The sequence below is a fragment of the Mastigoproctus giganteus genome, chromosome 3 (assembly GCF_048544385.1).
Source record: "Mastigoproctus giganteus isolate SK-2022 chromosome 3, ASM4854438v1, whole genome shotgun sequence".
NCBI lineage: Eukaryota > Metazoa > Arthropoda > Arachnida > Uropygi > Thelyphonidae > Mastigoproctus > Mastigoproctus giganteus.
In genome coordinates this window covers 165,224,871-165,252,823 of record NC_143577.1, presented here as the reverse complement: position 1 = coordinate 165,252,823, position 27,953 = coordinate 165,224,871, and the positions used below count along the sequence as shown (strand labels likewise).

The window sequence follows — 27,953 nt, the reverse complement described above, 5'->3', positions numbered from 1 at the left end:
CATTGCATTGGTTGATGACACTCATCTACTACCTAGTGTTAGAATTATACACTATTCAACAAAATTAACAGAACAAAATGTTTTATTTTTCACAAATATTTCATCGTGAACAGTGTTGCCAAAGGCGAATATTTGATTTAATAGGCGCATCCTGGCATGCAAATTCCAAGTATCCAATAGAAACCTATCTACCACCTTACAGGGCCACACATTATGTAAATTATTCATGCCCATAAAAATACAGGTTGCGACCACGTCACTTCATTCCTGTTTTTTTTGGCTTGCTCAGTGGGAGGGCCATTGGATGACTTTAAGCTGAACGGTAACAGATGGAGGTCACGTTGGCTTAATGTGCCACACAGTGTCATCTCGCCACTATGGAAGCAATTTTAGGAGACAGGAACCATTACAAGAATAGCTGGGCAAGGTTGCCCGAAAGCTACATCAACCAGAACAGGCTGCTATCCAGCTCTAATAGTAAGACAGAACTCTATAATGTTCTGTCATCAACTGACTCTTGAGGTTGCTGCGATCACAGGTGAAAACACTTCCAACTAGACTCTGTTAAGAAGGCTCAATTCAAGTGGACTCTACACAAGGAAGCCAGTGGTTTGTATCCCCTTAACCCCAAACCACCACAGAGCTCATTGAAACTGGTGCCATGACATGTGACTTGGAGCCCGGACAAATGGGGTATAGTTCTGTTCTCTGATGAGTCCTGTTTTAGCCTACAAACAGGTTCTAGACATTATTTCATCTGGAGATAATGAAGAAAGCTGTACCATCCCTCCAACATCAGAGAAAGGAGCATTTAGAGTGCAGTGTTCTCGTGTGGAGTGGAATAATCATCAATGGTTGCACTACTCTTAATGTTTTTAGCATTAATAGAGGCATATGATGCAAGAAAGCAAGTTTATGCAGCATCAGCCAAAAAAAAAAAAAAAACTCCCATTTCACCCCTCCATTCGTTCCAAATACCTGTCCAGCTCAGCCTTAAATTTATTTAGGCTATCAACTTCCACAACAAAGGATAGAAGTCTGTTCCACCAACCAACTACCTGCTGGCTAAAGGCTAACTTCTGCACATCTATCCTACATCTGTCTTTCCTCAATTTAAATTTATGCCCTCTCAGGTGATTATTCTGAGCAAGAGGAAGAATCCTATCAGCATTGAGCATGCTCAAACCATTCAAGGCTTTATACACCTCAATCAGATCACCTCACAGGTGCCTAGTCTCCAGACACTGTAATTTGCAAAACTTAAGCCTTTCTTCGTAAGAGCAACCCTTTGTTCCATTCACTAATCTTGTTGACCATCTCTATACTCATTCCAACAGCTCTACATCCTTCTTAAAATGAGGCCTCCAGACCTTATACAGTACTCAAGGTGTGGCCTGACCATTGCCTTATACAAGGGGATAATCACCTCCTTATCCCTAATAGAAAAATTCCTGTATATCATTGACAAGATACTATTATATTTGTCAATATTAAAATTCATTTGCCACCTATCAGCCCATCTGCTCAACTTTTCTAGATCCTGTTCCAGCAGTGTACCATCATTAGTGTCCTTAACAACCCTGCCAACCATCGTATCGTCTGAAAACTTGGACATTAAGCTTGATATACCATCATCAATATCATTTATAAATACAGAACACAACAATGGACCCAACACTGAACCCTGAGGGACTCCACTAATAACATTAGTCCACGATGACAGTGTCCATTGATTACCACTCTCTGTCTTCTCCCACTCAACCATAAGCAATTTGCCTCCAATGCCACATTGCTCCAATATGTTCAGCAGTCTTCCATGTGCAACAGTACCAAAAGCCTTTCTAAGATCCAAATATATGATATCAAAGTTATTCCCTGCATCCAGTTCCTTTGTTACCACATCATAGTATCCAATCAAACTGGTCAGGCAAGACTTTCCCTTAACAAAACCATGCTGTGTCCGAGCTATAACTGAAGTCTTGTCTAGATGATCCTGCAGTGCTTCTTTAACCAGTGCCTCCATTAATTTACCTGGAACAGAAGTTAACCTAACAGGTCTATAATTACTTGTGTCGCCCTTTGATCCTCCTTTGTGAATTGGGGTCACATTTGCACATCTCCATTCTATGGGTACCTCTCCTGAGTCCAAAGAAGCTCTCATAATTATGGCTAAGGGTTTGCTTACTTCCTTTGCTGTCTCCTTTAATATAACTGGATAGATCCCACCCACCCCAAGTGCCTTTTTTATGTTTCTCTTCAACAATTTCTCCTCCACTTTCTTTTCAGTTATTACAAAATCATCTGGCTCACTGCCAGAGTTTAATTCACCTCTGGCATTCCCTTCCCTGAATAACTCATGTGTGAATGTCGATGCAAAATACTCATTTAGTTTGTTAGCCATCTGAGCAGGATCAATAGTTGAAACATCAATATCCGGTGGACCAATCTGATTCACCCCTTTCCTTCTAGAGTTAAATAGGTAAAGAACTCTTTGTTGTTTTTCTTTGCATCCTTTGCCAAAGATTTCTCATAATCTACCTTTACGTGCCTAATCTCCTTCGTGACTTGGTTACAGACCTGCTTATATCTATCATAGGCTTCCATGTCACCCATTAATTTATATGTATATCATGCATTTTTCTTCTCTGCCATATGTCTCATTAATTCATCTGACATCCATTTAGAACTAAACCCTGAACAATATTTCTTAGTTGGTATGTAAAGCCTAGTAGGTTCCAAGATTAATTCTTTGAATGCTTCCCATTTTGAATTTGCTGTTGGTAACATCATCAGTTGGTCCCACTGTATAGAATTTAAATACTGTCTCAGACCACCATAGTCGCTTTTACGAAAGCAAAAACCCTTCCCTTTACCCCTGATGGTAATTACCTCTTTGAGTAAATCCCATTCCAGCACACTGTGATCACTGCCACCTAGTGGTTCCTTTATCTGCAGATTCTTAATGCATGAAGAATCACTACTGGTAATCAGATCAAGAGTATTACTTCCTCTAGTTGCCACCCAAACAGGCTGATGTAGAAAACAATCATCCAATAAATCCACAAAAGCCTTTGCTAGTGTGTGAATGATCAAACCACAAATTCCAGTCAATATCTGAGAGATTAAAATCCCCCATTATAAGACTCTCTGATTTACTGGCCCACTCTATTTCCCCTCTACATTTTCTTATTATACTCATCAGAGTCATTAGGCTTATAACACACTCCTACTCTCAATTTTGATCTCCCAATGCTTTTGTCACACCAAACTGACTCGACACTGCACTGTCCAGCTATGTCGATTGGCTTCACTTCCTTGGATTTCATGTGTTTCTTAACTAATAGCATAACTCCTCCTCCCTTCCTATCCTATCTATCCTTCCCGTACACACTGTACTCCCCAAATTCCAGTTCTGCATTCCTTATATCTGTGTGACACCATGTCTCTGATATGCCAACAATATTTGCCTTTGATGTTTTGAGTCAATACTTCAAATCCATCAAATTTATTTACCAAACTCCTAGCATTGGTGTATACGCAAGCATACATGCACCTGTTCCTATTCTTAGCTACCCTAACACAACCCATGTGTTTACTTGTACTGCAATGACTCCCAGTATGAAATACCCTGTATCTTGTTTTCCAGGCTGCTGCTCATTCCAATAGAAGCAGTGCAAGAATCACTTTCACCTCTGCCAGTGGCTACTGTTAATCTATTAGTCCTTGTATCCCCCCCCCAAGCTAGCAGTGTTCCGTCCCACCTAACACTGCCTCGATAGCATCAGCAAATATGCTTGCACCCTTTCTATTTAAGTGTATCCCATCCCTGTAGAAGCAGTCTCTCCTGTTAACAAGTACAGACCAGGCTGAAAAAAATTCTATCCCTTGAGCCTTGCACAATCTTTCCAGGGCCGAATTGATTGACAAGGCTCTCATCATATACTCCCTCCTATCATGTCTGGGCAGAATTGTAGACACTTTCAAATTCAACTCATGGCTTTTTTTCAACAGTGACCTGTACTTGTTAAGCAATTCCACTGGTCTCCTACTCTTAATATCATTAGTGCCAACGTGTACAACAATATCACCTTTTGTGCCCTTAAAAGATAATATCCCCTCTACAACGTCATCAACCTCTGCCCCTGGCAGACATACCCTGGTCCTATTCCACTTATCCTTTTTACATACCATGTTCCCTGTTTCCCCAACAATAGAGTCACCAACTACTACTAGTTCCTGTGGTACCAGCGCATTCTGCCTTGGGGGTTGCTGCTGTGTTGCGTGATGATCAAGTGCAAGCTCTGGCGTTGATGTGGGCAGCTGGAAGGGATACCATAATTGCACAGAGGTACCAAGAACAGATCCTTCAATCCCACGTGCAACTATTTAGGGAGGTTGTTTGGCCCATATTTTCTTTTCATTCGTGACCATGCCACTACACACAGGGCTTAAATGGCGGAGGAATATCTTGAAAAAACTGATGACATCCAATTATTGCCATGGCCAGCACAATCATCAGACTTAAATCTGATTGAATGTGTGGAATGCCCTTGGGTGTCACATTGCACACTGAAACCAAGTCCTCAATCACTTGATGAGCTAAGGTCTGCGCTGGTAGAAGAATGGGATTTGTTGCCACGGAATCTTATACGCACCCTTATACACGGCCGCCATAGATGGGTAGTCAGGTGTGAGGGTGCATAAGTACACATGCTTTGAATGACCAGGTTCAAGCCCACGACTGCTAAATATGGTGATGCTTCTCGTATTCTTTCTATCTTGTGACCTCCTCTGACTGTGTGGCCACCCCAGAGTATAAACAGAAAATTTATTTATGTCGAGCGTGGTTTACCCCTGTCAGGCCTGTTTACCATTAGATGGGATCTTATGACATACTGATGTCATGTGACCATATTTCTGAGCATATTGTATCAACTTCCATAATATGACCTTTTTTGGCAATCCTTATACAACCCCTATAAATGTCCCTTATATCTGTCCAAAGTTTCCTGCTGTGTCCTCATTTCATCATGATTTTATGGTACACCACCATACCAAATTTTGTCCCGCTTCATCACAACTGCATGAGTTACACCATGTTTTCTACGTGTTCTGTTAATTTTGTTGAGCAGTGTATTACACCCAGTTCTGCTGTAACATGCATTTTAGCAACATGAATTTGCTCCAACGTGACTGATATATTAGGGAACAATGAAAGTATAATGTGATTTTTGTGTTGGCTCATGAATGATTTTGTCTGTGAATTACACTAGGTGAATGGAAAACCTGGCACCAAGCTGAACATAGTTTTTTTTATTTATTTATTTTTTAATGTAAACCCCAAACACGAGAGGTATTAGAACCTATAGTACTTAGTAGACTGTAATTTTCAGAAAATACGTATGAAGGAAGGTTGGTCCAGAAAACAGCAATTGAATGAATAAACGAGGAAGATGAAAAGTTGGTTCTGTGAGTTTGAAGCTGGACAGCAAATGGATGTTGGCAGCACTGTTCAGACTGTTTTGAAAGAGAGAGCAGGAATTATAGAAGCCAATTCAGAAGAACAGTGTCCATGGAAGTATCTGTAGAAGAGACATGCAGCAGAAACAGTACATCTATGAGACAGCAAGTGGAGAGACTCTGTTAGAGATGAATCATTAATTAACCTAACTACCCTCTTCTGAATGGAATCAAGAAGCCTGAGAGAGGTTTTGGGGGCACCACGCTAGATGTGGAAACAATATTCCATGGCAGGGCAGATTTGCGATTTATACGGATTGAGCAGCTGTTTGGAAGAGAAGGAACGCCGAGAGCGAAAGAGAAAACCAAGTTTTTAGATGCAGAGGAAGCAATATTTGTAATGTGCTTGTGCCAAGAGAGAGATCAGAAGTCAGGGTAACCCCCAAAAGAGATATATCAGCTTACCTAGAAATTGGAGTGTAACTAAAGATAAGCATAGGAGCAGAAAAATCCTTTTTGCAAGATATAAGACAAGATTGAGTTTTAGAAGGGTTGAAATCAACTAAGTTGTCTTTGCTCCACTGGAGAATTACCTGAAGATCGGCATTTAAGGAATTGGTAGCAGATTATCAAGAGGTTGAAACTGATTGAGCAGGGCAAGGTTTCTCAAAATGGAAAGTGGAATGCAATGTGCTATCATCATCAAAACTATGGATAGGATTTCCAGTCAATGGAAGAAGGTCATTAATATACAAGAGGAAAAGAGTGGGGGGAAAGAACTGAACCTTGGGGGACACCGGTATTAGCGGAGAAGTTAGAAGACAGAGAGCCATCTACCATCACCTTCAGTGAGCGTTCAGAGAGAAAACTGGATAACCAATTTCTAAAAACAGTTGGCAAACCATAAGATGGAAGCTTGTTTAGAAGACCTTTATGCCAAACACGGTCGAAAGCCTTTGAGATGTCAAGAGCAACTGCTTGTGTTTTAACAAACTTTTCCATTGAATTTGTCCAAAAATGGGTAACATAAGCAGAAATATAACCAGTGGATCGACACTGACGGAATCCATACCGGCAATAGTTGATCAGATACAAGGTTTCTAGGTAGTTTGAGTTGGCAGTTAATTGATTTCTCCATTACTTTAGAAAGAGTAGAAGTAATTGCAATGGGACTATAATTGGATGGGAGGGATTTGTCACCCTTTTTACATGAGTTGGAAGAAAAATGGGATTTTTTTTTTTTTTTTTATGTGAACCCCAAACAAGACAGGTATTAGAACCTATAGTACTTCGTACCGTGCTTGGGTTGGAGGTTGAGAAGACGAAAGAAGATATTTGTTGACATTGGACTTGAACTTCTGTAGATTGTAATTTTCAGGAAATACGTATGAAGGAAGGTTGTTCCAGAAAACGGCAGTTGAATGAATAAATGAGGAAGATGAAAACTTGGTTCTGTGTGTTTGGAGTTGGACAGTAAATGGATGTTGGCTGGTGGCGGCATGTGTTCGGTCTGTTTTGAAAGAGAGAGCAGGAATTATAGAAGCCAATTCAGAAGAACAGTGCCCATGGAAGTATTTGTAGAAGAGGCATGCAGCAGAAACAGTGCGTCTATGAGACAGCGAGTGAAGAGACTCTGTTAGAGATGAATCATTAATTAACCTAACTGCCCTCTTCTGAATGGAATCAAGAAGCCTGAGAGAGGTTTTGGGGGCACCACCCCAGATGTGGGAACAATATTCCATGGCAGGGCGGATTTGCGATTTATACAGAGTGAGCAGCTGTTTGGAAGAAAAGTAACGCCGAGAGCGAAAGAGAAAACCAAGTTTTTAGATGCAGAGGAAGCAATATTTGTAATGTGCTTGTGCTAAGAGAGATTAGAAGTCAGGGTAACCCCCAAAAGAGATATATCAGCTTACCTAGAAATCGGAGTGCCACCAAAGATAAGCATAGGAGCAGAAAAATGCTTTTTGCAAGATATAAGACAAGATTGAGTTTCAGAAGGGTTGAAATCAACTAAATTGTCTTTGCCCCACTGGAGAATTACCTGAAGATCAGCATTTAAGGAATTGGTAGCAGATTTTCGAGAAGTTGAAGCGGATTGAGCAGGACAAGATTTCTCAAAATGGAAAGTTGAATGCAATGTGCTATCATTGGCAAAACTATGAATAGGATTTCCAGTCAATGGAAGAAGGTCATTGATATACAAGAGGAAAAGAGTGGGGGAAAGAACTGAACCTTGGGGGACACCGGCATTAGTGGAGAAGTTAGAAGACAGAGAGCCATCTACCATCACCCTCAGTGAGCGATCAGAGAGAAAACTGGATAACCAATTACTAAAAACAGTTGGCAAACCATAAGGTGGAAGCTTGTTTAGAAGACCTTTATGCCAAACACGATCAAACGCCTTTGAGATGTCAAGAGCAACTACTTGTGTTTCACCGAACCTTTCCATTGAATTAGTCCATAAATGGGTAACATAAGCCAGAATATCACCAGTGGATCGACACTGACGGAATCCATACTGGCGATCGTTGATCAGAAGGAAGGTTTCTAGGTAGTTTAAGAGTTGGCGGTTAATTGATTTCTCCATTACTTTAGAAAGAGTAGAAGTAATTGCAATGGGACGATAATTGGATGGGAGGGATTTGTCACCCTTTTTAGGAACTGGCTGGATATGAGCAAATTTCCAAGCAGAAGGAAAAACACCTTTGGAATAAGAAAGTGAAAAAAGGCGGCAAAGAATAGGAGTAAGTTCAGGAGCACAGGTTTTGAGAACAAGCAAAGAAATACCATCAGGACCTTATGCTTTCTTAGCATCAAGATTCATCAAAATCCTTCTGATATCCTTTTGACGGAAGACCACAGGAGGCACTGAATGGAGCGTGTTGGGAATGGTGAGAGGTGTTTTACCAAGATCATTAATACGTGAGCTGGAAGAAAAATGGGATGCTAGCAGGTCAGCTTTATCCTTGGCTGAAGTGACAACAGAACCATCTGGTTTGGACAGAGGTGGGAGCAGAGATGGGCAAAAGTTGCGGCCAATAGCTTTGGCAAGAGACCAGAATTCTCGGCTACCATTAGGGCAAGAAGCAAGTTTTCTACTCTTAGCCTGTTCAAACTCTAGTTTAGACTGATTAATAACTGCTTTACAATTGTTGCGAGCTTTGGTGTAGACAGGAAATGAAACTGAAGAATTAGAAACAAGCCAATTACGATATGCAACATTCTTCTCTTGAACAGCCTTAGCACATTTATTGGAAAACCAAAGTTTAGATAAAGGACGAGATTTTAAAGTGTAGTATGGGATAAAGGATTCCATTCCTGCAAGAATAATTTCACTGACACGATCTGAGCAAACGGTGACATCAGAAGTTTTGAAACAGTAATCCGACCAAGGAAAAGAAGAAAATAAATCTCGCAGGTCATCCCATTTTGCATTCTTGTAATGCCAAACAACATGATGTTGGGAATAGCCATGAGATAAAGGCTCCATTGGAGAAGAGACAATCACCAAGTTGTGATCTGAAGTGCCTAAAGGACCTCTCACTTCGTCCATGTACTTAGAAGGGTTGTTTGTGAGAAAAAGATCAAGGTGTATGATTAGGATTGTCCGGTATTCTTGTAGGTAAATGAACAATCTGAGCAAGGTCATTAGTAATTGCAAAAGCCTCAGCATCTTGACCAGCTGGGTCAGTGTGACTAGAAAATGGAAGCCAGCTGGAGTTGTGAACATTAAAATCACCTCACTGTTAGGAAAGTTGGAGTGGAGAAAGTCAAAGAGCTCCAAGTGATTAGTGGAGTTGGGAGAACGGTAGAGACAACAGATGAATTTGACACAATGAGGTAGAGAGATTTTAAGCCAGAGAAGATCAAAGAGAGGAGATTCCAAATTGCCAGGTCTCTGACAGGGAATATCAGAACGGACATATGCACAAGTACCACCTTTGAGGCGAAAGGAATTATATAGTGAATAATTTGGGTATCTGAGATGATCAGTAGTTGAATCAGCCGATAACTGAGATTCTGTCAGAAAAAGTACATGGGGGTTTGGCAGACTGCAAGTGGAAATGGACATCGAGATTAGAATTGAGACCACGTATATTTGTGAAATGAATTAGGAAGTGCTTGCGAAGTTTAGATCTTTTTGCAGATAAGCTTGCTCTATTAGTTTGACAATTCATGGTGTATTCAATAGTAAGAAAAAGTGGGTGGGACATGCTGTATGAAGTAATGAAATTTTTGGATATGGTGTACACATGGTAAGAATATACCCAGACCCTTGACATAACGTGGCCTCGATAATGCTCCCCGCATATACACTACTCAGACTCCCTCCAGTCTCTATCTGGCAGAGTAGAGGAAGCAAGATTATACGCTAGCTGATCTGAAGCCTCCTAGTGAGTTACCAATAGGTTCAGTCCGGTGTACTAATTAGCAGCCAGCTTGCGAACACTGTTTTAGAGCTGTACCCTTGAAATGTAAGGAATATTGGATCTCGCCACGATGTTCATCATAACCTCAAAAGTATTCAATCATACTGCATGATGGAAGAGATAGGGAAGGGTTGACCGGAACTTAGCTCTAGAGACTAAACATGGGTTCAACCACTTCAAGCCTCCAATAAGCAAAGTGGTGGTATTGCACCGGTTGATGAGAGTCATCTACCACCTAGTAACCTGCATAGTGACCTGCGTAGCAATACATACAAGTTTACAAAGCTTAAAAAATGTCAACTGTGTGTGGGCCATATTTCTCATTTACAGTTGTTGTATTGATTGGAGGCACGCTGTTGTCATTCACTGTATTCACAAGATAACAGGTGATACTGTAGGCCAACTCACATTTTCAGGAGCTCACATAAAAACAAATAAATTTTCAGAATCCTTTTCCCTTCATTTCTATTTTTTAAGCTTTTTACTCTGTATCTCACTTGTGTAATTTGTGTGTGGGTTGTTCATCATTATTGATTGCTTATCTTTTTTACTGTTTTCAATTTTGCAATCCAAATAAAAGTCAGTGAACAGAAATATCAATTAGTATGTATATATTACAGTGCTATATTTACTGTAATATTTATTTATTTATTAGAAATTTAAGATGCTTAATTCTGTGTTAGCAATTTTATTAGGTTTCTAACTTTTTTTAGTGTTTTACTTACCAGATTGAACATTTTTTTTTTGAGTGCTCTGCCCGTATCCCTATTTTTCCCATAAGCCCCATTGCTTTTAATGCGAGAAATACCATAACGTGGAGATTTTTAGGAACACATGTACCATGTTATAGCAGAAATAACTGTACTATTATATTATTAGTTATATTATATCAGTATTAGTACTGGTTAGTATTAGTACTTATAGTATCATGCATGGGTTGAAGGAATGGGGTGGTAGGGAGGGGAAGCTAGAAACTTTGCTCTGGAGATTAAACATGGGTTTCACCATTTCAAGCCTCCAATAAGCAAAGTGGTGATACTGCACCAGTTAATGAGAGTCATCTACTACCTAGTGTTGATATTTGTACTAGTAAGTATTAGTTTTATATTATAGAATTGTATTATTATTTTATATTAGTATTAATGTGAATGGGTTAAAGGAGATGTGGGGGAGGGGGATGCTGGAAACTTTGCTCTGGAGGCCAAACATGGGTTTCACCACCTCAAGCCTCCAATGTGCAAAATAGTGGTATTGCACTGGTTGGTGAGAGTCATCTACTAACTAATGAATCTTAGTATTAGTAAGGTCTAAAGGCCTCATTTCAAGAAGGGTGTAGAGCTGCTCGAACGAGTACAGAGAAGGGCAACAAGATTAGTGAATGGAACAAAGAAAGGCTTAAGTTTTGAAAATTACAGTGTCTGGTGACTAGGCATAGGGGAGGTGATCTAATAGAGGTGTATAAAGCCTTGAATGGTTTGAGCATGCTCAATGCCGATGGAATTCTTCCTCTTGCTTAGAATAATCACCTGAGAGGGCATAAATTCAAATTGAGGAAAGACAGATGTAGGATAGATGTGTGGAAATCTGCCTTTAGCTAGCAGGTAGTTGGTTGGTGGAACACTTCCATCCTTTGTTGTGGAAGTTAGCCTAAATAAATTTAAGGCTCAGCTGGACAGGTATTTCGAATGAACGGAGGGGTGAAATGGGAGTGTGTTTCCTCCCCCCCTTTGGCTGATGCTGCATAAGCTTGCTTTCTTGCGTCATATGCCTCTACTAATGCTAATGTTAATAATGCTAATGCTAAAAGCATTAGTATTATATTACAGTATTATGTTATTAGTGTTATATTATTATTATTAGTAGTGGTGGTGGTGCTGGCTAGTATTAGCACTAGTAGTATTGTGCATGAGTTGATGGGGATGGGGGAAGGGTATGAAACTTTGCTCTGGAGACTAAACACGTGGGTTTCACTATTTCAAGCCTCCACTAAGCAAAGTAGTGGTACTGCATCAGTTATTAATAATAACTAGTGCCAAGCACCAGTAGTACCGTACTGTACATGGGTTTCAAAAGCCATCCGAATTATTCCACATCATATAAATATGTCTGGATAAAAGTTAGCAAATATAGCTATTATGCACAGGCCAAGAAATCTCTTTAGCTGTTAAATTATAAGGGTTAAAATGGCTCAGTGCAAGTGAACATGCAATGGATGGTGGCTGCACATTTAACCTACTTCAAACAATAATAATGGCGATTATTGAAAATACTTACAAAATTAAATATATATGCTCACAGCAGCTACTAATTTACTTAAGCAGGTAAATTTAGTAAGTTATGAACAACATGGAAAGGCATTTAGGTGGATTGAGGATCAAACTCTGGATGATGAAGACATTTTTTCAGGATCAGATAATTTCACATATCTCCATATTCATTGAAGATTATTGTGCAGTGAAAAAACAAGATAACAAAACCTTGTTCAATTACAACTAATAGCAGCTTTTTTTATATTTAAGATAGTTTCGAAAATTAATGTAGAAGAGCATACTCTTTCAACAAGATGTCAGATGAAGTAGTCTTACAAAATTCAAAACTGAAGAAATCCTCTGGAATTCATATCCAGAAATTAATGAAACAATATTGAATAATACAAATATAAACAGAGGATATTAATGAAAACTAAAAATAAATAATGACAAGTTTTTATTTTTTTATGATTTTTTAAACAAACTTTTGATTTTATTTTTTAAAATGATTATGGTCTTCTTATGGTTTGGCTGTCAATATAGAAAAAAAAAAATTAAAAACATTTATGTGCATATTCTTTTAGTTTTTATGCATTTCAAATTCCTTTAAAAAAAATTCAAGCTGATTTGTGTGCATACAGTTCAGAAACCCACTCACGAAAGGGCTAATTTCCTTGATGGCTGGCCATTTTAATCTTTTTGAGAGGCTTATATATATAAAAAAAAGTGCAGCCATTATCAACCCACTGCAGGATGGAAGCCTCCTCAACAATTCATGTTGAGGGAAAATGGACCATAATCTGCCACGCTGGTCCAGTGCGGGTTGGCAGATCGACCGTATTCAGCAGTCAGGGGCTTGAACCCCGGTCTACTCAAAGAGCGTGTGCTACTGCACTCCCGCTCCTGCCCACTCGGCTACGGAGGCCAAGATGGATAAAATATTTACGAAAAGCAAGTTCTGTTTTTAACTTGAAAACAAGAAAGAAAGAAAATGTATACTGCCAAGATTCAATTTAAGAAACACAATTTACTACTTATTTTCTTAATTTTTACATACAAAAAAAAAATTATTAGCAGTGACAAATAACCTTTATTAGAATTTGGCTTCAGGCCTCAACACTAAACTAAATTCTCCATGTGAGACATGAATTCCACATTGGCCAGAGGATTACAGATGTAAATACAGTACATCTATTTACAAGAAAATAATATATCATTTTGATTAGATTTAATCATAAGCTATATTTCTTGTAAAAATGAGATTTTGCAACAAACCTTTAGAAATAGTAATATGCATGGATATATTTTATGCTTCATCTTTGGGTCTGTCCATTCCCATCTCTGTTCCTTCTAATAGAGTTGCCTCATGTAATTTTCCTTTCAGTTTCTGATAAAGGAACTTGGTCTGAGAATATTCATATCTACAATAACACCTTTATAAAACAAAAGCAAGAAACAATTAAAATCTTCCAAAGGTAACTCTGTCCATGGTACAGGTTTTTCTCTTACTCAAACAACAGAAATAATAAAAGCAGTTTTTCTCAACCATCATGCTGTGAAGGGAGTGTATGTGTGTCATAGCATTTTAAATTTAAATGAATGGTCAAATTTATCAATAATCAACATAGTGAGTATTGGCAATGAGATCTTATTCAAAATTAGTCATTAACAGTAAGAAAGCATGTGTCTGGTTAAAACTGACTCTAATAACAGGTACAGAAGAATTATATCCATATTAAAGAACAATAAAAACATGGTTAGATGTTATCTGTCCTCATAAATTAACTGCAGGCAAAAGACTGACTAAAATAAACAAACAAACAAAAGTGAGGAGAAAGCCCAGGCCAAAAATGGATTTAAGACAGTGGTTTTCAACTGGGGTGCCCCAGCACACTAGGGTGCTGTAACAACATTCATGGGGTGCCGTGTAATTTGGGTTTAAGTTACTTATAAAGTTATTATTATTATTTTAAAATTTTTATATTGATTTCATTCTAAAAAAGGTGTATGGTATCCACTGTACAGTATATTTTTAATTTTGTGGTGATCTATAATTGATCTTTATTTAGTACCTCTATATAAAGAATAAAATTATTATATAGGTATATATTAAAAGGTCAAAAACCACTGTGTTAGGTATTTCTTTTGGCATAGGAGTGCCGTGAAAAAATTACTTGGACACTAAGGGCGCCTTGAACCAAGAAAGTTTGGGATCCTCTGGATTAAGAGTTAGATGCCTACTGGATAGCTTTCTTCCTTCTTGGACAAGGCTGATGGACATGCAGTGATCTGGAGGGAAGATGACATCACCATCATATGAGTCTTTGAACATGGAGACTAGTACACGATGGAGTTTTTCCTGGAGATGGAATGACCATCTGAGGGCAAGCAGCTGTACTAGTAGGTTTCAATTGTTTGTCAGTCCTTTGCCTACAATTTCTTACTATTTATAATTAATTTTTCATTATTTAATTATTTTCTCTTTATTATCTTATTCTTTCTTTCTTTCTAACTTTTGGTTAATTGCTCATATGCTGTCAGTTTTTCTTTTAATTAATTAATTTTAATAAATTTCTAATATGTTTATTCTAGTCACTCAATCTGATCTGAAAATATTTTCCTGGTCTGCTCTCTACCAAGTTTATGGGGCTTTATTTTTTACATATATTTTTTGATTAATAAGACACTGAATTTTTCATATTTTAAAAATAATCTAAGAAGCCTCATTTTAGGATGGATGTAGAGTTGCTAGAATGAGTACAGAAAAGGGCAATAAGACTGGTAAGGAGAACAAAGGGGGCCTCTTACGAAGAAAGGCTGAAGTTCTGCAAATTACAGCGTCTGGAGACTAGGCACCTGCAAGGTGATCTGATAGAGGTGTATAAGGCCTTGAATGGATTGAGCAGGCTCAATGCTGATGGGATCCTTCCTCTTGCTCAGATTACAAATCTGAGGGGGCATAAACCGAAATTGAGGAAAGACAGTTGTCGAATAGATGTGCAGAAATTTGCCTTTAGCCACGGGTAGTTTATTGCTGGAACAAACTTCCATCTGTTGATGTGGAAATTGATAGATTAAATACATTCAAGGAAGAAGTGGACAAACCTTTGGAACGAATGGATGGGTGAAATGGGAAGTGTTTTTTTTTTTTTTGGCTGATGTTTTATAAGCTTGCATCATATGCCTCTACTAATGCTAATATCTCCAACACAACCTGAACCCAGACTTCTCTAAACAAATGATTACTTTCTCAGAGAAAATGAGCAAGGAGAGCTTGTAGTGCAGCTCTGACAACTAAACTATCTAAACTATTTTTTTGTTGACATTTCTGTGAAGTGGTTGATAAATAATGAGAAAGAAAATGGGCCTTTTGATTGCTGTAAAAGTAATTAAACTAAGTTATAACATTCCAGTTTGGAACTGGAATGTTATAATTTAGTTTTAATTAATTTAGTTTTATTACTTTGATGACTATGTTTATTGGATCTCCAGATAAGCTCATATTAGACTTTGTTAATAAATATATTGGCATCATCTTTTCACTACTCTCACAAAAGTCAGGTAAGAACAATATCATTGATATTATTCAACTTTCACAAAAAAATAAATAAATAAATAAAATAAATAAATAAATAAAATCCTGGGAAACTTCAAGATATTTCTTTTAATTGTAATCTCAGAAAACAGAGAAGTGAATCAGATTTAACTCTTACATAGGCATACACCTGCAGTGCCTTTCAGCTTATTCAAGTGAAATTAAATTTTACTGAATTTTTTATTTGTAATTCTGATAATCTCTGTAATTATTTGGAAGTGAAAACAGCAGTTTTCACCTCCAAATTTTAACTAAATTTCTGCTGTTAACATGTTTGCTTCTTTCCAAAGCCACTAAAACATCAGATAGGCCTAATTAATGTGACCAAACTGCCAACCTTATTTATTTCATTTCTGACAGCCTAATATATCAAAGTTGATTCAGTGCTCAACAGAAGTCAAACAACGTTTCCTAATCAGTTACAGTCTACTGAAGACTACAGAAATATCTGAATATATGCTATCATGATCGATATCAGTTCATATCAACCAGTGGTCTCAACCTTTTCAGGCACATTTCAAAGTTCATGAGAGAGTGGTAGGCAACAACCACTCAATTTGGGGCAAAAAGTAGCACAATTAGTGTACAGAATTCCAAGTATAAAAAAATCACAAAGTGTGAAGAGAAAACAGCAATATCACAATATGGTAGTTATTGCCCACATTTTATGTGTATTCATGCTGTATGCTCACAAGTTTACTAGTAACGATGTTCAAAAATTATTTAATTTTGGGTTTGCATGAGCTAATATATAAAACTGCATGGTAAAAGACAATAAACTCTTTAGACATTTTAAATCTTAATTATTTATATGAATTTAGTGTGCTATTTCTTGAAACTTTCAAAATTGTGCAATCACGTTTTTAAGAACTTGTCTCACAACACAATGTTTCTTTTCTCCCAGATGTGGGCAAATGTGTAGATAAGGGATTCAATATTTCTGATAATGGTAAAGAAAAGTAATGTTTATGAGCCACCATATGCCTCATCAGAAATAACATGAAATTTCACAGACCATATCATATCACCAAACCCTGGGGAGTTCCCCAGGGTTCGGTGTTGGGCCCATTGTTGTAATATCATTATTTACATATTTATTTTGTATATTTATCAATGATATTGATGAAGGTATATCAAATTTAATGTCCAATTTTCAGATGATACAAAGGTTGGCAGGGTTGTTAACGACAGTAAAGACAGTATGCTACTCCAACCGGATCTAGATAATTTGGGAAAATGGGCTGAGAAGTGGCAACTGAAGTTTAACATTGACAAATGCAAAGTACTGCATATGGGTAGCAATAACTGAAGAGAAACATACCAACTGTGTGGTACTATATTCAGGGAAGTAGAAAGTGAAAAAGACCTGTGGGTAATTATGCAGTCAAATATGAAGTTTGCTGAGCAGTGCAGACGGGCAGACAGGGCAGGTCATGGAGTCTTGTCAATGATATATAGGAATTTTGCTAGCAGGGACAGGGTGGTGATTATCCCATTATACAAGGCAATGGTCAGGCCACACCTAGAGTACTGTGTACAGGTCCGGAGGCCTCATTTTAGGAAGGATGGGGTTGCTAGAATGAGTACAAAGAAGGGGAAAAAAGGGGTGCTCTTACCAAGAAAGGCTTAAGTTCTGCAAATTGCAGTGCCTGGAGAGTAAGCACCTGCAGGTGATCTGATTGAGGTGTATAAGGCCTTGAATGAGTTGAGCAAGCTGAATGCTGATGGGATTCTTTCTCTTGCTCAGACTAAAAACCTGAAGGGGCACAGTTTCAAATTGAGGAAAGATAGTTGTAGAATAGATGTGTGGAAATTTGCTTTTAGCCAGTGGGTAGTTGATTGGCAGAACAGAGGCTTCCATCTTTTGTTGTGGAAGCTAATAGCCTAAATAAATTTAAGGCTGAGCTGGACAGGCATTTGGAACGAGGAGGGGTGAAATAGAAGGGTATTTTTTTATTTTTTTTATTGATGCTGCATAAGCTTGCTTGCTTTCTTGCATCGTATGCCTCTACTAATGCTAATATCATATACATTTTATGTTATTATGTTATGTTATTTGGTTTTTTTTTTTTTAGGAGCATTAGCAACTAAGGCCATATTGCTCCGGGATATGCGGTGGTCATTCCCTGACCTTTCCGCATCCTCCGTATTTGGTGGTGACGGGCTCGAACCCCGGTCTAATCAAGAAGCGTGTGCTACGCACTGCTGCTCTTTCCCACCTGGCTACGGAGGCACCATATACATTTTAAATACAAAAAGTCTAGATGCTTTTTGTATTTAAAACAGTGCTTTAAATACAAAATGTATCTAGACTTTTTTGTTTATATTTCAGTGGAAAACTTGTAAAATGCTAACCTCTATTTTTTAATTGACATGTGTGTGTGCACAAAATTTATACAAAATAAAAGATTTCAAAGAATCAGTTTGTCAAGTATGTATGGTTTCTTGAATCTTCAGTAATTTTTCCACTGAATTTAAAATGAAAACATCATGACTACTTGACTCATATTTCACAGGGGTCTGGATGCCTCACTTTAGGAAGGATGTGGATCTATTGGAATGGGTGCAGAGAAGGGCAATGAGGTTAGTGAGAACAAAAAGGAGTGCTCTTACCAAGAAAAGCTTCGGTTTTGCAAATTAAGGTGTTCTAAAGGTGTTCTTTTAGTGGTATGGTGCACCTATAAAATTGAGAGAAGTGAAAAATTGAGCACTTCAGCCTGCACAGAGTAAAATCTGTCTTCACAGACTCAAGTGTATGGAGTAGACAGTGTTGTGAGCAGTAAGGACAATCACTAACAATATAATCACTAAAAAAGTAGTATAGGAAGTGGCATGAAATGACTGGGAATTATCAGTGATCCTTTAAGAAATTAAAAACAGATTTTACTCTATGCAGGATGAGGTGCTTAATTTTCCACTTATTTCCAAAGGGTGTTTACTCTAGGTGTGACCAAATCTCTAACAGGAAATAGGATAGCATGGAAGAAATGGAATGATGTAATATAGTGACCTATACACCCAATGGTTATAGCAGATTTGGATGATAATTATGCAGTGAAATCTTTAAACTACATAAGAAAAGTTGTAATCAATCGCACACTACAATAATCTGACAATTGAATATAACTTAACTCCACGTCTTATATAAGAGACTTATTTCCACATTTAAAGTATTTTCAACATAATTAATATTTCTTTCGTGTTTCCAATTGACATCTGTTGTTTTTTTGTTTATGCATAGTACAATGACAGTATTTGTTTTTGTGAATTAAGTAGTTCTAGTTCAAGCTTCATTATTAATCTCTTACTGTTCACATTGCTAATTCTTAAACCCCTAAAATTATGTACTCACCAATATCCAAATGTTATTCCAACAAAAGAGTAAACAGCCACATCTAATGAGCGTTTAATTCGACCTGTACAAATTAATTAAATTCTCTATTATTTACATTTGAACAGTTTGTACAAAGGGTATTAGGAAAGTTTTGCAATACAGCTTTGTTTATTTAATTTTTTCAAAGTAATTTCCTCTACATTCAATACACCTCTCCATCCTCCGAAACCAATCTTTAAACCAGTTCTGCCAAGTTTCACTAGGGAGTAAAGCACACTCGTTGTCCCAAGCCCGTAGAAGGTCTTCATCACAGGAAAACCGCCTCCCTTTTAGCTTCATTTTCACATGCGGGAACAGTGCAAAGTCGCAGGGAGCAAGGTCTGGTCTGTAGGGAGGGTGCTCGAGAAGTTTCAGTCCTGTCGTGGTCAAATATTCGGTGCAGGCTTTGGCGCGGTGAGCTGGAGCATTTTCGTGATGGAGGTACCAGGTGTCCATTCTTGACTTTGGCCGCAGGTTCTTCATAGATCCAATGACTTTAGGCAGGCATTGTTCAGTATACCACTTAGCTGTGACTGTCTTCTGCGTGTCCAAAACGACACGTTCCACAATTCCACTCGATTTGAAAAATACAGCTATCATTTTCTTCTTTACAGATCGGGATTTTCTGACAATTACGGGTGTGTCGTCATCATCAAAGACCCAAACTTTGTTTTGAGCCTTGGTCGGCAGATCGTAATAGTACAGCCAAGTCTCGTCACCTGTCACGATGTTGTTCACATACCGAGATTGTCCCTTATCAAACTTTTTGAACATCTCCTGGCACCAAGTCACACATCGTGTCATCTGCTCTTCAGTCAGTTGATGCGGCACCCAGAGAGAACAAAGTTTCTTCACGTGCAAATGATCTTGCAGAATCGAACGAATTGCTGGTGCATTTAGGCCCAAAGTATCCTCTATCTGTTGGTAGGTCACTCGCCTGTTTTCGTCAAGCATTTTCCTCACAGCAGTAACGTTTTCCTCCGTAACTGACGTTCGTGGCCTTCCCGGCCTCTCAGAATCCTCCAGAGTGAAATTTCCCCTTTGGAATTCTCTATACCACCTGAATATCGTTGTACGATGTGGACAATCATCATCTAGTGCAAGAATCATTTCTTCTAAGCACTGGTCTATGGTTAAACCACGCACGAAATTATACCGCAAAACTGTCCTTATCTCATTTCGTGACCACGATGCCATCGCAAGCACTTTACAGTCTCACTACTAATGAATAACTGAGCCCATCGACTTGGTGCGGCGGCTACTATGCACATATGAACATGTCTCAACATGCAGCAACAAGCAGCTTCCTGTGATTCATTGTTGCGTCATATTGCAAAACTTTCCTAGTACCCTTTGTATATTAAAAATAATTGTCAAATGTAAAAATAAAGTAGAACTCAGTTAAATGAAATTCAAAGGATCCATGAAATTGGCTCCTTTATAAGTATAAATGTTATGAGTATAAATAAAATAACATATCTACTTATGTATAAAAACTCAAAAACCACACATGCGCACAGAAAGAATATATCACAAAATAACTGAATTTTGTTTTTAGTTCTTAAAATTATACTTTCTATATGTGAAATCTAAATGTAGACCTGCTGTATTAAATACTTTCATGTATACAGAAGAAGCTATACAGTCTAGAGAAATATTCAAGAAACAGAACTATCTTCTACATTTGACAGACAGAATACTCTTAACTATTTTTTTAAGTAAAGCTATGGCCTCAGTAGGGCTTACAATATCGGTCAAAAAATCTTAATATCAGTATTTCTGTATTTTTAATTTATGAAACCGGGATACCGGTATTCCGAAAACAAACGCTTTTCTCAATAAAGTTTGATGACAATTAGGTGCAATAAAGTAAGGAAAAAAAACAAGTGCTGTAATTACTTGAATTCATGTTTTAAATAAACTTTTATTGCAATAATAAATATTCAGAAAAAAAAATCATTAAAATACAGTTATTCCAAAAACAAAAAAATACATATTATTACTGCAAAGTTTAGTTATGTTTAAGCATCCACACTACCTGTCTGAATAAAGTGAGCTCTTAAGAAACATAAGCAATCAATAGTATGATCATTTAAAATGATCTAATTTTGGTATACACAGTATTTGATTAGCGGCAAAAAAGCCCTTTCGGATTCTATTCTATTCTGGTACTATTGTACTGAGATAATCGAAGACGATCTTCAGTCCATATTTTCTAGGCTTTGAACTTTTTTAGCAAAAATAGTTAAAAGTATTTCATTAATTTCTGACTCAAGTTCATCTTTTAAAATCTCATTGGAGTTGGGCAATTTCTTATTTTGGAAAGAATTTGCGGAACACTGTTCTGTTCAATGTTGGTCTTCCATGGTTGAATTATGTTCATCATTTTCTGAAGGAGAAAGAAGTTTTATTAAGCAAAGTATAATTTTCACTATAGTATCTTTACTGAGTCTAGGAGAGAGCAAAGAGTGGGGATAAGGAATAAAGAAGAGAGCAAAGAGTGCAGTTAAGGAATTCGTCACATATATAAATGCAAAGAAAAGAAGGACAAATCAGATTGGATCCTTATGTAATGGGCGTTGGATAGCATTAGATACCATAGCTGAAGTTGCAGATGAACTCTACAGTTACTTTGCATCGATATTTGCAGAAGAAAAACCCTTCATGTCAATGAGAAATTATGGGAGTGAAGTTGAAAAAAATTTAATTAATGATGTTGAAATTTCACATGTTGATTTAATGAGAAAACTTTCGTGCCCACAGGCTAGTAAGGCTCCTGTGGTTGATGGCATATACCCTATAATCTTAAGGAGGAGGAAAGTGAGTGCATTGAACCATTAAGGCTAATTAGGTCTGACGTAGCCCAGTAGTCAGGAGCGAGAGTGCATAGCACACGTTCCTTGAGTAGACCGGGGCTCAAGCCTGTGACTACTAAATACGATAAATATTTGTATTGACAATTTATTGTAAACTCCACTGACTTGGTTGTCGTGCCCGAGTATAAACAGAAAAAATTTATGAGAGCATCACTGGACTCGGGAGAGATTCCGTTGGATTGGTATAAATTGGAACATAAAGGCAGTTCTAGGAGTGTAACGGGAAATTACCGTCCGGCCAGTCTAACTTCAGCAGTAGGGAAAATCATGGAGGCAATGATCAAGGGTGGAATTCAAGATCATTTTAGATGGAAATGGAATTCTGTAGGATACACAGCATGGTTTTGTAAAGGGAAAATCATGTTTAACAAATCTGGTTAGTCATTTTGACAGGTCACTCGTGAGCTGGATTTAGGGAATAATTTCGACATTGTTTATTTGGATTTCAGCAAAGCATTTGACTCAGTCCCACATGAGTGGTTGCTTTATAAGTTGGAGCAGGCTGGAATCATAGGGAAAATTCTTAGATGGATAGCATAATGGCTTGAGCGCACCAGGCAGAGGGTTGTGATAAATGGTTATTCCTCAAATTGGGTTAATGTAAGCAGTGGGGTTCCCCAAGGATCAGTACTGGGACCACTGTTGTTTTTGATTATCTTAAATGACATCTAAGAAGGGATGGAGGGTGTGAGGTCTAATCTTGCAGATGATGTAAAGATCAGTAGAGTAGTTAATGATCATCGCCAAGCAGAGCTTCTTCAGAGTGACCTAGATAGGCTTCCGGGATGGTCAGAAAAGTGGCAGCTATGCTTTAATTCAGCAAAATGCAACGTCTCACCTGGGGAACAGCAACCCCAAAATAACATACACTTGTTGGAGTTGAACTAAAGTCGGTAGTGGAGGAATGGAACTTGGGAGTTATGATCAGACATGAAGTTGTCCGAGAATTGTGGACAGGTTGCAATGTTACATGGTGTCCTATCGATGATTTATCGAACATTTGCTAGTAGAGATAATGACATCATAATCACATAAAGGTTATTTTACAACCTTTATGTGATTAAATTATAAACAATTATTTTTTTAAATTAGTACCGAAAAACTGGTATTTTTTGTATCAATACTGGTATTTCAATACCAGAAAAAAATGGCCGGGATCCCTGTATTGTAAGCCCTAGGCCTCAGTGCTCATGCCAGGATGATTTTAATCCATTCACTAGTTTGCTAAATATTTTTCTAGGCTGTATAGCTATACTATATGAGGAGTGGTCAAAAAGTTATGACAACAGGATATATAAAATGTATTAATATATTATAGGTATTTTTTGTATCAATACTGGTATTTCAATACCAGAAAAAAAATGGCCGGGATCCCTGTATTGTAAGCCCTAGGCCTCAGTGCTCATGCCAGGATGATTTTAATCCATTCACTAGTTTGCTAAATATTTTTCTAGGCTGTATAGCTATACTATATGAGGAGTGGTCAAAAAGTTATGACAACAGGATATATAAAATGTATTAATATATTATAGGATAAGTTATTTTGATAGCTTAATGTCTTATACAATAATATGAAAAAAAAATTCTATGTTAATATCTCATGCAGTTTCTAAAATTTAATTTTTTATGCTGGTATATGGAATATTGATTGATTGGTTGGTTGGTTTGGTGTTTAATGGCGCATTGACAACTTAGGCCATAATGCACCAAGTCAAAATTAAAGCCAATACAAAAGTTTGGGTATGTGGAAGAAGAATGAATATCTAGCAAATTGAGCATCATTCAGTAATCAATTTTTGAACAAAGAGGGTGGAATGTTAAAGAAATCCATGAAAGAATTACTAGTGTTTGGGAAATATCACACATTTCAGCTACTGTTGCAAGATGGTAGGCAGAATTCAAAAGAGGACAGGAGTCAGTTGATGATGAACAATCAAAATTCTGGATGGCTATCAATTCTGAAATAACTGCCATCGTCGAAGAAAAAAATTTTAGAAAACAGAAGTAAAGTATCTGAACTTGAAAAAGTATTTAACATTTTCAATGAAAGCATTTAATAATGATACATGAGAATTTGCGAATGTCCAAAGTTTGTGCAAGATGCCTTTCCATCTTGAAATTCCCAGAAACCTTTCCGGGAATTTTATGAAAAACATCAAAGCAAAGTGTAGAGTCATTGAAAGAATTTAAAATTAATTCTCGCTAAACCAGATAGATTTTTATTTTTTTGGTGGCTGGTGATGAAACTTGGCTACATTTTTATGAGCCTAAATCCAAATTAGAAAACATGCAGTGGAAGCACAAGGGATCTCAAACCTGAAAAAGTTTTAAACCCAATCATCAGGTGGAAGATTATTAGGTTGGAAGATTATTATTATTAGGTTACAAATGTTTCAGGTGTTGTTGCTACGGCCACACAATACACACATGTGCACAGAAGCAGCCAACCTGCGGGCACTGTGCAGAAAGCGGACATCAATACAACACCTGTTCGAACAAGTCAGTGTCCCCAACCTGCACAAACTACAAAGCCCAGAAAATGCCAGCCGACCACACGATCCGCGACAACACATGTCTGGTGTAAATAAAAGCAGTGCCCTCCAATCACGGATTGACTATGGGGAATAACCACAAAAATTTTAACACCAACATTGTAAAATCTGCACAACATAACGCCCAGAGAGCTACCGCAGTTGCGGCACAACTTAGAAAAAAGGCGGAGGAAAACCTGGACCTCCTTATTCAGGAGCCTCACACACACACACACCAGAAAGAAGTGAAAGGATACCGGCTAACCTACAAGGTGGTGCAGGTGGAGGGTGATACCACCTGGGCAGCTGTTATTGTCTGAAACCCAGATTTCACCGTCACAAACATCTTTGATCTCTGCACCAGCTGGGCAGCATGCACTCACATTACCACACCGCTGGGAGAGTTCTATACAATCTCACTCTACAGCAGACCAGGAATTGACATCATCCCAGTCATCAGATACCTGGAAAACATCCTCATACAACTCTCAAATGCCAGACTCATCATTGGTGCTGATGTGAATTGAGATTGCCAGTCAGATCGTCACAGCGAAACACCAGACAGGCATGGCACTAATAATGGTCAATGCCTAGAAGATTTCCTTTCCAACAGCAGCTTCACGATCCTCAATAGACTAAATAATCTACCAACCTACTCGAGCACTCTGTGGGAGGTGATGATCGACACGAGCCTTGCAAGCCGCTCGATTGCAGGACACCTTTCTTCCTGGACGGTAAAAGGCGACTGGATAACATCTGATCACACGGTGCTCACCTTTCAATTGCATTGCTCTCTCAATGTCCAACCAACAGCAAGACAGACCCTTCACAGATTCGCAGTCGACAAGGCTGACTGGAACCTCTTCCGGTGAAACCCTGAATAAGACAGCCCAGAACTTTAACCCCTCAGACCTCAGTCCTGACCAACAACAATGTGCGATCAGTAAAATAATTATGGATGCTGCAAATGCATCATCCATAATTATTTATGGATGATGCATTAAAATAATTATGCAAATATCAAGAGGAGAAAACCGACTCTCGGAGTGGTCCCCACAGCTACAAGCACTAAGGCATGAAGTCAACACCTGCTGAAAACGCTACCAGCGAGCTCATCGCCCTTAGCCAGAGGTGGAGATAGAGGCCCTGAGGCAATTCTACAGGGAAAAAAGAAACAAATGCACAGCTCAAATCAAAATCAGAAAGAAACTTTCCTGGGAACACCTGGTCTCAACAGTCAGAAACACCAAAATAGCTACCAACAAACTCCCTAGGGGTGAGGTCATCCCTGCCACCAAACGCTCACAAGGCAATTACACAAGAACATGGCATGAGTCAATAAACAACATCCTGGACGCAACATTCCTACCACCTGTTATTCCAAGCATCCCTGACCAGATACGACTATGCCAAGAGAATGCTGACTACAACCCCTCACATGTTGAAGGAGCCATCACTCGAGTAGATCTTGAAATTGCAGCAAACAAAATTCGAAACAGGAAATCAACTGACAAAAACTTACTGGAACCTGAAATCGTCAAAAAGACGGTCAAATATACCTTGGACACAATCCTGAACTTATTTAACCACTGCCTCACATAGTGCTACTTCCCCACTGATTGGAGGTCAGCAAGAGTGAGACTCATAATGAAGAACCCAAAAAAGAAACATGACCTTCCAAGATCCTATAGGCTGACTGCACTGCTCTTGGTACTCAGCAAGACTTTCGAACAACTGCTCTATCAAAAAAATTGAAATACATTACATTGGTGCAAGGCTCTCCTCTCTGAATCAATACGGTTTTAGAAGAGGGCCCTCTGCAGCTGATGCTCTGGAAAACATAATAAAAAGCACATACCTGCACCAGCAAGTATTTCCTAATAATCTTCATAGATTTTGCCGGGGCATTTGACTCGCTATGGTGGCTAAGTGTCCTTGGCAGGCTCCAGAAGGCAAACATACCCATCAACTTATCCCGATGTATTCAGACCTACTTAGCAAATAGAAAAGTCAACGTCAGTGCTCCGTACTGCCAGATGTCACGACCAGTCTTCAGGGGTTGCCCGAAGGGCTCTGTCCTGGGATCCCTTCTGTGGAATCTGGTCTTTGATGAGTTTTTTTTTTTTTTTTTTGTAGTTGTTGGCGCATCGGCTTCTGTGGCCATAGTGCACCTCCCAAGGTTTTGGCAGTACTTTGATCCAAGCCCGAGGCGGGATTCGAACCCACGACCTTTGGGTTGCCAGGCAGGCACTTTACCCACCTGGCTAGCCCGGTCGGCACTTTGATGAGTTCTTAAACTTTGATCTGAACACAGTAAAAACACAAGCCTACGCCGATGATTTGATAATGATTCTTGAGGCAAACAGCAGATCCCGAATGGAAGCAATGGCAAATCAAGCCATCTCAACACTGCTGCACTGGACCCAAGAGAACCAGCTCAGAATTTCGCCAGAAAAAACGAGTTCAATCCTTTTGATGGGGTTCTCTGGATATTAGGAGGCCCCCACAGATAAAAATCCACGGAACAACCATAAAGCTAAAAATGGAACTAAAATATCTCGGGATAGTCCTGGATAAGAACATGTCATTCACCCCACATCTCAATTACCTACGTACCAAAATCAGGAATTACTCCACTATGATTTCCAGAGTTACCAGAAGGGACTGGGGCTTGAAGAAGAGGACACTCTCCCTTTTCTACAAGGCTATTTTCATCCTGGCTCTATCATATGCCGCAGGTGTGTGGTATAACAAAGCAATCACTGCAGTAAACAGGAGAAAACTAGACACCATACAGTGCTCTATCCTCCTGACTATCTCCAGAGCATGTTGTAGGGTTAGCACTCACATGCTCCAGGTCCTCGTTGGTTCCCTTCCCTTTGACCTGGAAATTGTGCGCTGTGGGCTGCTTTACCAACTGTCTATGGGAGAGCGGCCACCTGCATTGGCTTCACCACCGATCCAACAAACAACACAAGTGCTGAAAAGAGACGTCTAACGACACACCTGTTGCAGACCTGGCTCGATGGTCCGACTCCCCCCAAAGGAGCCACAACATGGAAATTCTTCCCAGACATACATCAGATATACCCAAGCCAGCCCACATGGTTTGTTCCAGGCCTACATATCACCTTTCTCCTCACGGGACATGGGTCCTTCAGGAGGAAACTCTACGACTTTAGTCTCTCAGATTCACTGCAATATCACTGCGGAGAGGAAGAAACCTGGGACCACCTCATACATGAATGTCCTACCTACGAAGACCTGCACCGCATCCTCATGACAAAGACCCAGTTCACACTCAGGAACCAAGAACAGCTCGTGTTGCAAAATGAGGAAAGAATTAGAAAATAAATGGAAAAGAAAGGAAAAGGGAAAGAATAAAGTACAAGAACCAGAGGAGAGTATAAGAAAAGAAATGGAAAGGGAAAGAATA

General features: G+C 38.7%; 1 protein-coding gene across 2 annotated transcripts in view; it reads right to left on the bottom strand.

Annotated features, from left to right (window-relative positions):
* The window catches only part of l(3)87Df (cytochrome c oxidase assembly factor COX20 lethal (3) 87Df), a 72,105-nt gene that overhangs the window by 19,205 nt on the left and 24,947 nt on the right, over positions 1–27,953 (bottom strand). Inside the window, exons 3-4 of one of the 2 annotated variants that reach the window (XM_090370756.1) lie at positions 19,090–19,153; positions 13,418–13,575 (exon numbers count right to left, since the gene is read on the bottom strand). In XM_090370756.1, the coding sequence (XP_090226882.1) occupies positions 13,449–13,575; positions 19,090–19,153 (191 nt within the window). In that variant the 3' untranslated portion in view covers positions 13,418–13,448. Of the gene's footprint in view, positions 1–13,149; positions 13,576–19,089; positions 19,154–27,953 lie in introns of those variants that run through there. The other variant, XM_090370755.1, reaches the window with a different exon arrangement.